General features: G+C 46.2%; 1 protein-coding gene across 5 annotated transcripts in view; it reads left to right on the top strand.

The window, feature by feature from the left end:
- NRXN3 (neurexin 3) overlaps positions 1-15,075 on the top strand; it is an 862,130-nt gene that overhangs the window by 429,390 nt on the left and 417,665 nt on the right. The window contains exon 1 of one of the 5 annotated variants that reach the window (XM_088672576.1): positions 9,045-10,321. The exons of the other annotated variants lie outside the window; for them this stretch is intronic. Coding sequence (XP_088528702.1) covers positions 10,075-10,321 — 247 coding nt within the window. The 5' untranslated portion in view covers positions 9,045-10,074. Of the gene's footprint in view, positions 1-9,044; positions 10,322-15,075 lie in introns of those variants that run through there. 5 annotated transcript variants of the gene reach the window in all.

Below are 15,075 nucleotides of genomic sequence, written 5' to 3' on the forward strand. Positions count from 1 at the left end.
AGGCACAGGAGCCCTGCCAAGGGGGTAAGGTAAGGGCTCTAGAGAAAGCAGGTGCCAACAGCAAGAAAGGTAGGACAAAGCTAGCCAATAAAAATAAATAGAAAGTTGAAACGAGTTTGCGCGCACACACCCTCAGTTCAACACATTTTTATGGTCACCTTTCACACACACACTTCCACCGTTTGCAGGACATCTTTGTCATTATGAAATAGTGCAAGAGAGAAGCATGAAAGGAAATCCTCAGTAGAATGGACTCATTTTACAGAGTGATTCCCCCCCCTTAATATGGCAGACCTGTACACACTCTCGCTCTCCTTTACACACACACACACACACACACACACACACACACACACACACACACACCTTTGAACAGCACTGCATAAACACTGTCTGCTGGTGTACCCAAGAGGGGGAAAACACACTTGAAATCATGCCTTTTCTTGACGTGATGGTGCTGCTAAATATATGATTCGCCTATGAATTACAGAGCAGTAAATAAAGCCACTGACATCCAATAAACAAAGGCAGAGTGAAGTCCCAGTGCTTTATGGTGTCACCAGAAATGCCTTGATGTATTTATAGCCTGCCTCACACTTTTGGTTCTAATTTATTTTTTATAAACATTTTTATTTGTACATAGTCATCATCAAAATCAGAGCCCCTTTTCCTATTTTCGCTCATACACCGTTTCGTGGCCAACCAGGCCAGGCACTCTTAAGGAAAGCCAAAGCATTAAGGCCACATGAGCTTCGCCAGTACACTACAGAACTATTTAGTATAATTGCAACTAATAGTATAAGGTTAATCACAGCATGCTTTTTCTGAGTTTTTTTATTTTTTATTTCCACAAAAGGTTACCCTTCATGGCTTTTGAAAGCTCAGACCAACAAATTACTATCTATCTAAGTAACTAACTAATTTTCATGCTTGATGTGGCCTACTAGTACCAGTAGCAGAATCTCCCACCCTTTGATAATGGAAATGGGCATATGGCCTTGTGGTCGGGGAAACAAACTTTGTGATGGAACACAAGCTCATTGCATGCAGAGTACTGAATGCCCTGGTGCTGGAGAGGAAGCATGCACAGCCCTTGAAGAAATGAAAAGGTTAAAAAAGAAGTTCTGAAATGTTGGGACATTTGAAGAATGGTCGAGTTTTAAGGAGTGGATGGGTGTTATGCACTTGAGTGGTGAAAGCCAGGAACACGCATCCTCTGAAGACCTTATTTTTGAAAAGAAATACACTTTTAAAATAATTATGGATCCAGACTATGGTTGAACTAGTGAAGTATAAGTACCAGGTAGGGGCTCCTGATCCAGATCAGATTGCTTGTGGAGAGCTTTAACCTTCTTTGTCTTCCTGCAGTCCGAATCCAGTTTGAAGGGACCACACCTGAAGTTTGCACTTAAAGGAAAGCTCCCACTCATATCAGTAGAAGCATCCTTTCAGGTGTACATAGCAGACATGAGTGCCCAAATCAGGATTCTCTCTCTCTCTCTCTCTCTCCCTCTCCCCTACCATTTTGTCACTCTCTCTCACACACAAACACATAGGAATAGGAATAGGACAATGGCAGGCAGGTGAGAATTCTACCACTGAACCACCAATGCACTTGTAACAACATGATCACTTGTAATAACATGATTAAGGTTTTAAAATTTGGACTGTTAAGATATAAGGTTCTATGGACATGTATGAATAAGGGTAAAATAATGGAACCCGGGATGAGGAGTGGAGGGAAGTCAATTAAGATGTATGAGTTGAAATTTTGGTTATGATGTTTGTTTGTTTTTTGTTATTATAAAATTAATAAATTGTATCTTTAAAAAAGGGAATAGGACAATGGACTTCATCACAGCCCATAGCGATGCTACATGTACAAACCTTTTATAGCTAGGGGAAGAGCCGTAGCTTAATTGTAGAGTACATGTCTTATCTGCAAAAGTTCCAGTTTCAACCCACAACATCTAGGTAGGGCTGGAACATATTCCTATCTGACACCCAGGAGAACTGCTTCAAGTCATGCTAAACAATGCAGAGCCCCATGAACCAATAAACTGAAATGGTCTAAGTAAGGCAGCTTCCTCTGTTCCATCTAAATAGCACTCACATAATGGCGCTTATAGTGAGTTGTTGTTGTTTAGTCGTTTAGTCGTGTCCGACTCTTCGTGACCCCATGGACCATAGCACGCCAGGCACTCCTGTCTTGCACTGCCTCCCGCTGTTTGTTCAAACTCATGTTCGTAGCTTTGAGAACACTGTCCAACCATCTTGTCCTCGTATCGTCACCTTCTCCTAGTGCCCTCAATCTTTCCCAACATCAGGGTCTTTTCCAAGGATTCTTCTCTTCTCATGAGGTGGCCAAAGTAGTGAGAGGAGGTAGCAATTCCCCAGCAATTCACAACTGCAGTTTGAAAGCTTGTGGTGGGAGAGATGGAAATTGATGTTGTGAGACAGGTTTGGGGGCTTCCATAAAAAAAGTATGCACTAAGTGAGATGCTACGGTTTCTGTGACACAAGTCTCTTGAGCTTCTCTTGAGCATCCCATAGAAAGATTGTCTCTCACCGGGAGCCTACTTTTGAAATGCAAACTTATAAATGTATGTGTTAAATTGTACTTTAATTTAATTTTGAAGAGGTTTAGGGTGGAAAAGAGGAAATGACAAAAGTCTGCCTAAGGCAGGGTTACAATGCACACTTCCAAATTCACTGTAGAGTAGTCTAAATCTCTGAAATGCAAAGGAGCTTCCTTTTCATTATCTCTTGGAGGAAGGACAGTCTTACAATGATCAGAATGGAGTCAGCTGCAACTTCTTTAATCACAAATGCTCATTATCTTGCAGGATATAGCCCCACTCCTTGTCCTCCACCACCACCACCAACTTCCAGATTTACCAAATGAGTGGTGCAGGAATGATTAATTCTTTCCAGATACTCTATGGATACTAACTTTCCATCCTATACTTGTATCACACAAACACACACACACACACACAGAGAGAGAGAGAGCAAGAGCGAGAGAGAGAGCGCAAAGCAGACCAGATTTCAATTTACAAGCGGAATAGACTGGAGTCTATTGTTCAGTCTCATAGTATGTCAGTATGATACATCTTAATGTGTTTGCTTCTAGCACACATTTGGGAGTATGATCTGGATGAATGCAAATGTTACAATATATTTCACTGTGGGCAGCACAGCTGGAATGCAGGCGGGGAATTCAAAGTCAAGGGGGGAAGCCATAAGCTACAGACACATGCCCACTTATTTGGAAGCATGGCCACTGAAATAAGTGGCGATTTTCAGAGGGGTAACCATGCTTGTCTGTTGCAGCAAAAGCAACAGAGTCTTGTGACACCTTGCATATTAACAAATATATTATGGCATATATATTATGGACAGTGTTCTCGAAGCTACGAACATGAGTTTGACCAAACTGCAGGAGGCAGTGGAAGACAGGAGTGCCTGGCCTGCTCTGGTCCATGGGGTCACGAAGAGTCGGACACGACTAAATGACTAAACAACAACAACAACATTATGGCATAGAGTTCTGTGAACTACAGTCCACTTCATCAGGTGAATTTAAGGAAGATCACCTGCAAATGGGCATACCTCTGAGTAAACATGGGCAGGATTAGGCTGCTTTCAAGTTTTACAGGCTCTAATGATCCCATCAGCTAGATTTCTTTGTTATTCAAAGAATCAATTGGGCACATTGTAATGCAGTATGTTTTATTACCTCCTTTTATTTCTTACTGCAGTACTCAGTTAAGGGAGTAAAGTCACTCATGAAAAGGTGGACCCCCCATTTTATTTTTTTAAAGGAATATCATTGGTGCAGGTCTTCTTTTTTGTTTTTTAAAGCTTTGTATAAGAAATAGGGCTTCTTTTGACAATGGGACAAGAATACCTTCTGCATTATATACTGCCACTTGTCACAACAGAGCCAGCATCTGATGTTCATGAACCTGATTGGACCATTGCATGGATGAGGAAGGGTTTGCAAGAGATAGTTGTGGGTGCTAGCTTTGGGGGTATGTGACCAAAGAGATAGGTGCCTTGCGCTTTCCCCCCCTTTAGCATTAGCAGGTGAAGTTGGAAGAAAGCAACTGAGTTCAGATTCTATGATTCTGGTTTTGCTTCCCCAACAGTTCCAAGCTTTCTTTGTTCCTCAGTTTCTCCAGTCTCCTAATTAAAGTAGATACAAGATACCAGATAGCCTCTTCCTTTTCTTCATTATCTTAACAAAAAATAAAAATAAAAATCATTTCAGTAGCACCTTAGAGACCAACTGTTTGTCATAGGTATAAGCTTTCGGGTGCATGTACACTTCTTCAGAGACACTGAAACAGAAGTCACCAGACCCTTATATATAGTCAGAAGGTGGGAATGGATATTACTCAGAAGGGTGGTGGGAATGGGTGATTGGCTGATAGGAGTGGTAAACCTGTTGACGACTGTTAACGACTGCAATTGGTCTTGCAGGAAAAAGCAAGGGGTGAGATGGCATAAGAAAGCTTTATCACAGGCATCCCCAGACTTCGGCCCTCCAGATGTTTTGGACTACAATTCCCATCTTCCCCGACCACTGGTCCTGTTAGCTAGGGATCATGGGAGTTGTAGGCCAAAACATCTGGAGGGCCGCAGTTTGGGGATGCCTGCTTTATCATGTATAATGAGATAAGAATCCAATGTCATTATTCAGACCAGGTCTCTCCATGATTTTAAGCTTGGTAATGAGTTGCAATTCAGCAACTTCTCTTTCCAGTCTGTTTCTGAATTTTTTCTGTAATAAGACAGCTACTTTGAGATCTTGTATAGAATGTCCTGGGAGATTGAAGTGTTCTCCTACTGGTTTCTCTGTCTTGTGATTCCTGATGTCAGATTTATGTCCATTTATCCTTTGGCGTAGGGTTTGGCCTGTCTGTCCAATATAGAGAGCTGAAGGGCACTGTTGGCATTTGATGGCATACATAATGTTAGAAGATGAGCAATTAAATAGTCCTGAGATGGTATGTTGGATGTTGTTGGGGCCAGTAATGGTGTTGTCCGGGTGTATGTGGCAGCAAAGTTGGCATCTGGGTTTATTGCAGGCTCTGGTACCAGTGTCCATGTTAAGTCTGGTGGTGGTATTATTGTGGGTGAGGAGTTGTTTAAGATTGAGTGGCTGTCTGTAGGCAATGAAAGGTCTTCTTCCCAGAGCTTGATAAAGAGAACTGTCATTGTCTAGGAGAGGTTGTAGATCTCTGATGATGCGCTGTATTGTTTTAACTTGGGAGCTGTATGTGATTACTACGTAGTGGTGTTCTGTTATTTTCTTTTTTGGGTCTGTCTTGCAGCAAGTTCTCTCTGGGTATCAGTCTGGCTCTGTTGATCTGTTGTTTAACTTCATTGGGTGGATATCTGTAACTTCATTATCTTATACAGTCATACCTCGGTTTGCGACCGCAATCCATTCCGCGGAGCCGGTCGCTCCCCGATGTACGCGCGTACGCAAAGCGTCGATAGAGCGCTTCTGCGCACACACATGCTGAGCAGATCGCTTCTGTGCATCCGAGCGCCGCGGAACCCGGCTGTAAATACTTCCGGGTCTGTGGTGGTCGGGTCGGAAACCGAAGCGGTTGCAAACAGAGGCGGTCGCAAACCAAGGTTTGACTGTATATCTTAGATTGGAAGCTTGCAGACACAGTTTATGTGCTTTTTAATGCAATTACAGTGTGGCACATAGCTGTTAAGGTGCATTACATTACATTACATTATATATTATTATTATATTATGTATTATTTAGCATCTGTTCTCACCTATTAGCTCAGTCACATCACTGAATCATTTCTCAAACTTAAATTATTTATTCCTGTGTTATGTAGTGGTTGCAGGAGTAGCCAGCATGGTGTTTTTGGACTACAATTCCCAGCAGCCTCAGCCAGCATATCCAATGGTCAGGGATGATGGGAGTTGTAGTCCTACACAAAGAAAACCCAGGCTTAAATCACCACTTGGGCTGCAAATAGATGGTATGATGTGAGATCCATGACTGAATGTCTTGCTGGTTTGTTCGTTTTAAGGGCAAATAGGATACAACCCCTCAGAGACATATTTTGTATCAGGGCCAAGAAGCTGGATAAGGAACCATTTCCCTCCTGCTAATTTTTGTCCACCCTCCCATTGGCCACTTTGACAGGTGGGCAGACCCACCTGTCACCATGATGTCATAGGGACCATTTCCCCTTTGCAGAACAGCTATAACTTGTAGTAGAGTCTACCTTGACTGAAAGAGGGCAACATAAATGGTGAGGGATATTACAAAATGACCCCTCAGAGGGAGCTGGTATTGCCTCTGGTATTGGGGGCACCTTTGCAACCTATATGATTGGTCTGCCACATGGAGCAACTGACAACTCTGAGAAAATAGTGCAAGGGAGAGAACGAAACAAACACATTCTCTGAACACTGCAGCTCTGGTCTAAATTAAGCCATTGTCCTATAGAAAATATACAAAAGAAGTGATGTCCTGTCATCACATTTTGTTTAGTCCTCAGCCACCAAGTTCATTGTATGACCTTCTGCAAGTCGCTCTGTCTTAGCCTAACCTTAGCCTTACAGGGTTGCTGTAAGGATAAAAGTGGAAGGTTCTAGGCATGTTACTCTCAGTTTCTTTGGTCAGCAATGGGTCACCTGTGACACTCCAGATATGGGACTGCAGCTCCCATCCACCCCCAACCCAGCATGCTGAGAAGCCGGGGATTATGGGAGTTGTAATGCAACAATATCTGAAGGGCCACAGGTTTGCCATCCCTGCCTAAGAGGAAGGGTGGCATATGAACTTTTTTAAAAAAAAATCCTTTAAATATATTTATAGAAAAATCAAACTTCCCTAAAAGGTTCATTCAAGTCACTGAGGCCACAGACCAGCTAAGTAGAATTGCCATATTTTTTTCTCACAGAGTTTCTGTGCCATTATATAATTTTACATGTTAAGCGATTTATTAGCCAGTCTTTAGCCAAGGATCTCAGAGTGGCTTACAAAATAATACAATAAAACAAATAAAGCCACACACCATAAAATCAAATTGCAGCAGAGCAGAATAAAATGGCAACATTAAAAATGACACATTAACAGCTAGGGTGAAAAGCAGAAATTTGACAACTGGTGCTTTTTCCATCTCTCACACAAGGGAAACCTTCATCTGGTGGATTTCTCATTGTGACATGGATGTTAAAAGGCAAGGAAGCAGTGCCACAAACAAACAAACACAAAGTTTGCCTCTCCTAAATGGTGCAACTAAGTGTTTTTATTTGACTCTGCTAACAGAGCCACAAGAGCCCATTCCCCCAATTTACTTCCCATAACTACTGGTGCCTGGTTATTGTTTTTTTGCTCCCTTGCCCACTTGCAATACCAAGTTGCATTATGACAAGCTTTATTGAACTCCTAGTACATTCTGGTACAGGGATCATTCATTTATTTCCCTTTTTGGTCCGGCATCTTTTGCAAGAGCTTAGATTGCCTTGCCCACATTCCCAAGGTTCTCTTTGCTGTGATGTTCAGCACATCCTCTGTTGAGATCCAGTTCAAAAGCCCCACCTTAAAAAAAAAAAGTCTGTATCACAGACAGCCACACTTCTTGGCAGTGAGCCACTCCTCCTGTTGCCCATAACCTCACAGCTGGCACTAAGCAAACCAAGGAGGCCCAGGTACAAAAACTCCACTTCTTTAGTCATAAATTTGTGTCTTAAGAGCAGATGGATGCTTCTTCTTGCTATTGGATAGTTTAATATTGCTTTATTTGATACACGTTTATTTTAAAGTTATTGTGACTTTTTATATTGAATCAGATTATTATTCTTATATGTGTTGGAAGCTGCCCAGAGTGGCTGGGGCAACCTAGCCATATGGACAGGGTATAAATAAAAACTTATTATTATTGCTGGCATGGTAATCTTGAAATAAGCAGCATCCTCTACCTCCCCACCCCACCAAATTTCTGCCAGTATTTAGCCTCCCCTCCTGTCTTCCTGCTTTTAACTCTGTCTCCCTGTCTAAATAAAGATGCATCTTTTGTTTCCTCTTCTCCTTTGGGGCTAGCAACAATAAAACTGTAATTACATTTCAGAAAGCCATTTGAAAAAGGGTTTGGGATGGAACTGGAATGGAGCCAATATGTCCTTTGGGGTTCTGAGATAGTAGATCAGCTTGTTGTCCTGTGCATGCATTTTGAAGAAGGGGTTTCTCTGCCTGCAGAGGCTAGTTTTCCCACCCTAAAGTCAGAAGCTCAGTTATTAGAATACATTATTTTGGTACAGAGGGGGATTCCTACAAGGTAATGCAGTGTGTGTGTGTGTGTGTGTGTGTGTGAGAGAGAGAGAGAGAGAGAGAGAGAGAGAGAGAGAGAGAGAGATTGACTCAATACCTCTAAAACTCACTACATCCTGTCCTCTTTTAGGCTTTTATTTAGTAAAGTTTACTATATACACACAGATTTCTCTCCCTCCGCCAACCTCAAGGCATAGGTGTCAGATGCACTGGAAATTAGACAGAGGCAGGTTGTATCAGATGCTCTCTTTTATTGCATTTCAGGTATGAAAGGGGTGGGGAATCATGTGTAGCACCTAGCTCAGGAGGGGAATCTTCCAGGCACAGTTAATTTTTTATGTGTATTGATTACTGTTGATGATAATTTATTATTACAATAACCTTTCTGAAGCTGGGTGTGACTAATGGGTTTGATTACCTTCCTTGCTACTTTCCCTCTCATTTAAGCTCTACGATTCAAAGTAAGACTATAGGGAAAGGGAGATCATCTCCCCCCCCCCTCTGTGCGTGTTGGTTTATGAGTATACACAGTATAATATGAATGGAGGAGGTGGGACTGCAGGTTCCTACTTCAGCCCCTCCTTTCCCGGGAACCAGCCAGTCCCTCTGCAGGGTGTTTGGGCTGCACTGATTCGCTCTCTGGAGTGATCCAATTTGCATGCGGCTCGCTCATTTGTGAATTTGGCTCCCCAAGTCTTTGCTTCACTTCACCTGAGCTTCCTAGTTGCCTTCACTTTAAGTGAGCTCGCCCTGAGCATCCTGTTCCATCTTTTTTTAAAAAAAGAAAGAAAAGAAATTAAGGAGGGGAGCTCAGTTTCTGTCTCTCTTGTGGATTCTAGACTTTCCTTCCTCGCTCTCCCTTTTTTTTTTTACCTTTGCTTCTTCAGTTTTTTCTCCACTCCTCTTCTGTTAACACGGGAAGATCTGGCAAGCTTTTCTCTTCCAGAACACGCGGTGTTGTCAACCAGCTCTCAGCTCCCAAGCTGTCTGGATTCGAGGAGAACGCGGATCCAGTTTTCCCTCCTTCTCCTCCTCTTCCTTCTTCTTCTTTTGGAGGGGTGCATGTGTGTGCTCGTGTACCCGGGCGCGTATGCATGTGTGAAGGAGAGAAGCCCGAGCCATTCTGCAGTGCAACATTTGCCAGTGGAGAAGCAGCCAGATCAAACAAAGCCAAGAACTTGGAATTGGGATAAACAAGCAAACAACAACAACATACTTAATAACCTTTCTGGGGTCTCTGGCTATTTGCCCCCCGCTTCTGAATCCTCCTCTCTCCAGCTAAAAGTGAGAGAAAGGGGGATATGGGCAGGGGAAAATCCTTGAGGATCCTGTGAGCTTGGAGGAGGAACCTGACAGGTGAAAGAACGGGGGGGGGGCGGGGAAGATCCTTCTCTCCCTGCTATGCGTGGCTCCACGGATCTCCTCTGGAAGCTTGGTACGTCTAAGGGGAACCTGGCAGAATAAAGTGAGAGAAAGAGGGAGAACCGGCTCCGGGGAGGATCCAGCTTGAATTGCTCGCTCTTGCGTTGGTTGGCTGATTAACCCTTTCCGCACCCCCGCACCCCCAATAGCATACACACTCCCACTTCGGAAGCGACTCCCCCCCCCCCTCGCTCTCCTCCGCAGCTGGGTAGGATGGGGCCCTTGGCATCATGAACCATACTCTCTTTTCCCGGCTGGAATTCGAACTGCTTGGTCCCTCGTAGGCTTATCTATAATAGATATTTTCCCCCACCCTCTTTCGCCTTGCGCCTCGAACATGCGGTGCGTTGATCTGAGAACAGCACCGGGAGGCTGTCCCGCCTGGACCCTGTGGATGTGCTCCCTCTTTTGGGGATGGATCCTCAGCTCGGTGTGGAGTTCCTCCAGCGTGGATTTGCCTGCGTCCTCTTCCTCGTCGTCCGCCTCGCAGGCTCAGCAAGAGCACCATTTCCATGGCGGCAGCAAGCACCACTCCGTGCCTATCTCTATCTACCGCTCCCCTGTCTCCCTGCGAGGAGGACACGGTGGGTTCTGCTTCACTTTCCTTTCCCTTTCGGAGTAGCCTAAGGAGGACGGCGGCGGGCGAGGCGAAGCGGGAAGTCCATGGCTCCGACCGAGAAGCTCCGTGGCTCTCCCTTCCTTCCTTCCTTCCGTCCGTCCCCCACCCCTCCCTTTCCCATAGAACAATTCTCTTCTCAGGAAGGGGAAAAAGAAAAAAAAAGGCGAGAAGTTTCCCCGCGGAAAAAAAGCTCCTTCGAGCGAAACGCCTCAGTCCGTCTCCCTCCTTCTCTGGCCGCGCGTGACTGTGCTTAACCCCTTTGCCTCTCCCAGAAGGGACTTTCCCGCCTCTGGGCTTTTGTTGTGTTCTTGTGGTGGTTTGTTGTTGTTTCCGCCGCCGTTGGAAAGGCGCCAGGATAGAAGCAGCGGCTCTTCTGAGGGCTTGACGACCGGGAGCCGGCCTGGGCGGGAACGAGGGGGTTGAAAAGCAAAGAGGAGCTTCTCTTTTCTCCCCGGCGCTCCGCGTGTGCGCGCGGCGCAGGGAAGGGCAGGGATGTCGGGAACGGGAGGCGGGAGCAGGGGGCGGCGAGGGGGATCCTTCCGAGAGAGGCTGCCTCCTGTGCGCGCTTCGTCTGACCCTGGCGGCAGACTTCGGAGCCGGTGAAACCTGAGAGGTTCCCCCCACCCCTCGCCCATTTACTAGAAGCCTCTTCTGCTATGGCCGGAGGAGCGGCGAAGAACCTGGTAGTCACCGGCTCACTCTGGGGCGCTGCGTTTCGTTCGGGTCCCTCGTCAGCCTGGCTAGAGGTGGGAGGGTGTGTGTGAATACTTGGAGATGATGAGAGGGACAGAAGCGTATCCACACGTTCGTTTTCTAACATGAAATGTAATTCGGGGAAGGCTGCGCCCCCCCCCAAATGTTTATCTCGTTTTCCTAACTGCGAGACTCTGGCCCTACACGGAAGATTCTCCGCTCTTCTCCCATCCCACCAAAGGGGCGGGGAACACCCAGGGAGGGACTGTGCCGCGCGCACCTTTTCTAGGCAGTACGGATCTGGGAAACAGGGTTCGAGGAAGCATTATTAAACCAAGAGCGGGTGGGACAACCTCTCGGCAGATACACTTCCTTTAGCGCCAGCGCCTATACAGTTGCTGGGAATCACGAGGGGGAGAATGCCGTTCTTTCCAAAGGGTCCTGCTTTGCAGGCAGCTTCCCTTCGAAGCATCTGGCTGGACACTCCGAGAACAGGATGCTGGACTAGGTGGGCCAGTGGCTTGATCGAAGGCGTGGAAGCGCAATCCTTCGTTTCCTCTGGGCTCCCCTCGCAGTCGCCAGCAGAGTTTCAGTCTTTTCAGGAGTGGCGGCGCGGGGGGCAATTTGATTTTGATTGCTCTTCCCCTCCCCCCCCGCAAAATTTCTGTTCTGAGAATAAGAGGTGTTTAAGGCCTATTGTAGAGAAGCGCCCCCCCCCCGCGCCCCGCAATGTATAGGAGGATGGGGTTGCGTCAGTGTTAACCAAGAGCTGTGTGGGCAGTTGGTCTTTGCGCAAAGGCGCTCCTCTTCCTTATAACCGAGCCCTGCTGTACAGGACCGAACCTTGTTGCGTCCTGACCCGCACTAGCTATGGGGAGGCGCACCATACACAAACAATCCCGCTGCTCCTTTGCCAGCGGGAGACACGCAGCAGGATTGCATGCACGTGCACCGTTTCTACTCAGAAGTTAGTTCCGTTGTAGTTTGGGGAGGGGGGCTTGCTGCTAAACAAACGTGCATAAGATTGCAGAGAGAGCCCCTTAGCAAACATCTCCGATCCGAGCCTATAGTCTTATTTAGGATTTTCCTAAGCAACCCCCGCCACCCGGTCTCTGGCGTGCGGCTAAATCCAAGTTGGAAATTGCCAGCAGCGGAATGGCCCCGCCTCTCTCAATTTTATTTGATGAAGTTGTCAGGCAGCTCGCCGGGGCTTCCAAATGGAAGCACTCTGTCGCGGTGCCTGGTTTGTCTTGCTGTGTCTCGGGTACTGATTCCTTGAGAGGGAGGCGGGGAAGCGCAGAGAAAATAATAGGAACTAGATTGGTGGGGGAGTGTTGCGTATAGTGCCAGAGAGAACAAATAAAAGGGGTTCCTGAAGACAGCATCAGATAAGAAGGCAGAGAGGGGCGCGCGGGGAGTGGGGGAACCAAGAAGCAAATTGGGCTGCTGCAGTATCGAGCACTGCCAGCCTCCCCCTTGAATATAGATATTTTTGAATAAATACTGGCTGCCGATGAAAATTCCTGCATGCGTTTCTTAGTTCTGTTGCCATCTTTCGGGCAGCGAAGTGTTAACCCAGGTGGCTGCTGAAGTTCTAAAAATGCGAGCCTTCCCTTGGGCAAGAAAAGGACTTTCAGCCGAGGGAGTGTTAAATCTGGTTTATTCCCGTAATTTCCCCTCCTCTGGCTGCTGCTAGCGTTTAGCGCCCCCTACAGATGTCCGCGCCCCCTTCCTGCAATCCAACAGGGAGGTACACAAGAAAGTGGCAGGCTGGCAGCAATGGGAGGGAGCACAGAACGGGTTAAGAAGTGCCTTTGGGGGCGGGGGGGGGGGATGAGTGAGCTTTGCTCCACATATTTCTGAAAGAGGAACAATGGGTGTATTTCAGATAAGGATAGAAACCTCTCCTCCAAAGTAAGTCTGTAACTAAAAGTAAGCCGTGTTATTTCATTTGATGGGTTTAACTTTCAAATAAGTGTGATTTAGGACTGCTCCCTTATTTAAATTTCAAGTTCATTCTCTAGCAATCCTTTGTATGTGAAAAGTGCCTTTCCGTCAGCAGGGGTCCAGCAATGGGGGGAAGAGGAGGGGAGAGATACTTTTCTGCCGCTGCCTATGACTAAAAGCCAAGGAGGCACGGGGAACCTTGAGACACTTGATTCTCTACCTTGGGGTGCCCATTGTGGCATAGCATGTGGTAGCAAGTTCCTCACCATCCTGCATACATGGTGGCTTTGACATTTTAGAGCAAGGAGAGGACTTTTCCTTTGAAGGTTCCATTCCCCAGGAAGCAAATCCTTGGAGGTCACATTCTAGTGTTGAGAGATCAGGGCCAGAGCCACTTACCGGTACTCTCATCTTGATCACTGCTCCTCTCTGTTTCTCTCATTTCCTTCATGAGACAGAGAACAGAGTGGGGTGATGATAATCAAGAGTATGTGTGTGTGATTATGACAATCTTACTTCCACCTCCACCTCACTCATTGCCATCTGCATGAAATTAGCCTGGTAGCCTTGAGAGGCCCAGCTGTCCTCTAAAGGAATCACATTCATAGGATCTTTTGTCAATGAAAGGTGGGGGTGATATGGAGCCGTGTTCGGTATTCTCTGAAAGTAAAATTATGTGCTGTATAGTTGGGGTGTGGCCCTCCACCCATTGTTGGGTTGCAGCTCCCATTAGCCATAGGTCAAGGATCATGGAAGTTGTAGTCCAGAAACATCTGGAGGGCCACAGGTTCCTCATCCCTGCTCTATAGGATGCTGTGGAGTAATGAAGGGCATTTCCTTAAAAATGAGGAACGCTTTGATGGCAGGATGGTACCCAAACTTTCTAATGTGCTGTTGAATGTTTGCGCCAGGCCTCAGCTCCAGAACATGTCTTTGTGGACCAGTGCTGGGTGCTGAAATATATGAGAAGTTAGAACAAAGTGGTTAGCACCTTTCCCTTGCCACCAAGTAAGCACTGCTTAGCCCTACATACATGGGGTTAAGGGGCAGAACTTCCAGATCAGATCGTGTTCTAGGCAGGTGTCAAACCTAGCCACCTCTTCTTAGAAATTAAGCACTGCTTTAAAGTAAGTGAAATGAGACCCTATGTGTAGTAAGTGACTTCCAGCGCATCACGCTCTTTTCATTTTTCTGCAAGGGTTGGAGAGCTTGGCCATGACCCAAGCGCTCCTGTTGATCTTGAACTCTTCCTTGTAGTCCATTCTGTGTTTCTTCAGACATTAGCTGACAGCTCAGGCCTGGGAAGCTTTGTCCTCATTATGAGCATTGCTTTTTTGCCCTGAGCGTACACCCTTGCTCAGATGGCAGCAAATGAACATCATTAAGAATGCTTCAGCCTTGACCTGCCATTCTGTTCTCCCTCCCATCCAAGGCAGACTTGCTGACTTTCACTGAAAATGAGTGTGAGCCAGTGTGGGTACAAATCCCAACTCTTCCATGATGTAAAGTGGGTCAGGGTGAAGATGAATGAGAGAGGATAATGGGGGGCGGGCAGCAGGGCGAAGCAGCACATTTAAGTACTGTAGTGCAGAACTGTTTAAGAATAAACATTTCTGGCATGCTGCTCCCCTATTCAGTGCCAGTATTCAGGTTTTACTTTTCTTTTCACTGGGGGCCAGTCAGCCTTTGCATTTCTGATCTACAGCTCACCTTGTTCTATAGTCCCTAATCATTTCCTTAATTATGCACTTCACCATGCAATGCTATAGATGCCTACTCAGAATAAAATCCCAGTGGGTTCAATGGGGCATACCCTCAGGTAACTGGGTATGCAATTACAACCATGGTCTTGTTTTGCAATTTGAACTATAGTCCCTAGCCCAAGAAATTTTGACACCTGAGGTAGACCCAAAAATGGCACACACACCCCTCTGCCAGGGAAAAATGGTTGACAAAAGATCTACATCAGGAACAAGTGGGGAGGGGAAGATTGGCATTAGGATCTGCTGCCCCTGTGAATCCTTCTGCCTGAGGCTATTGCCTTACCTTGCCTCATGGGTGGGCTGGCTCTGATACTCC

The sequence above is a fragment of the Zootoca vivipara genome, chromosome 1 (assembly GCF_965207765.1).
Source record: "Zootoca vivipara chromosome 1, rZooViv2.hap1.1, whole genome shotgun sequence".
Taxonomy (NCBI): Eukaryota; Metazoa; Chordata; class Lepidosauria; order Squamata; family Lacertidae; genus Zootoca; species Zootoca vivipara.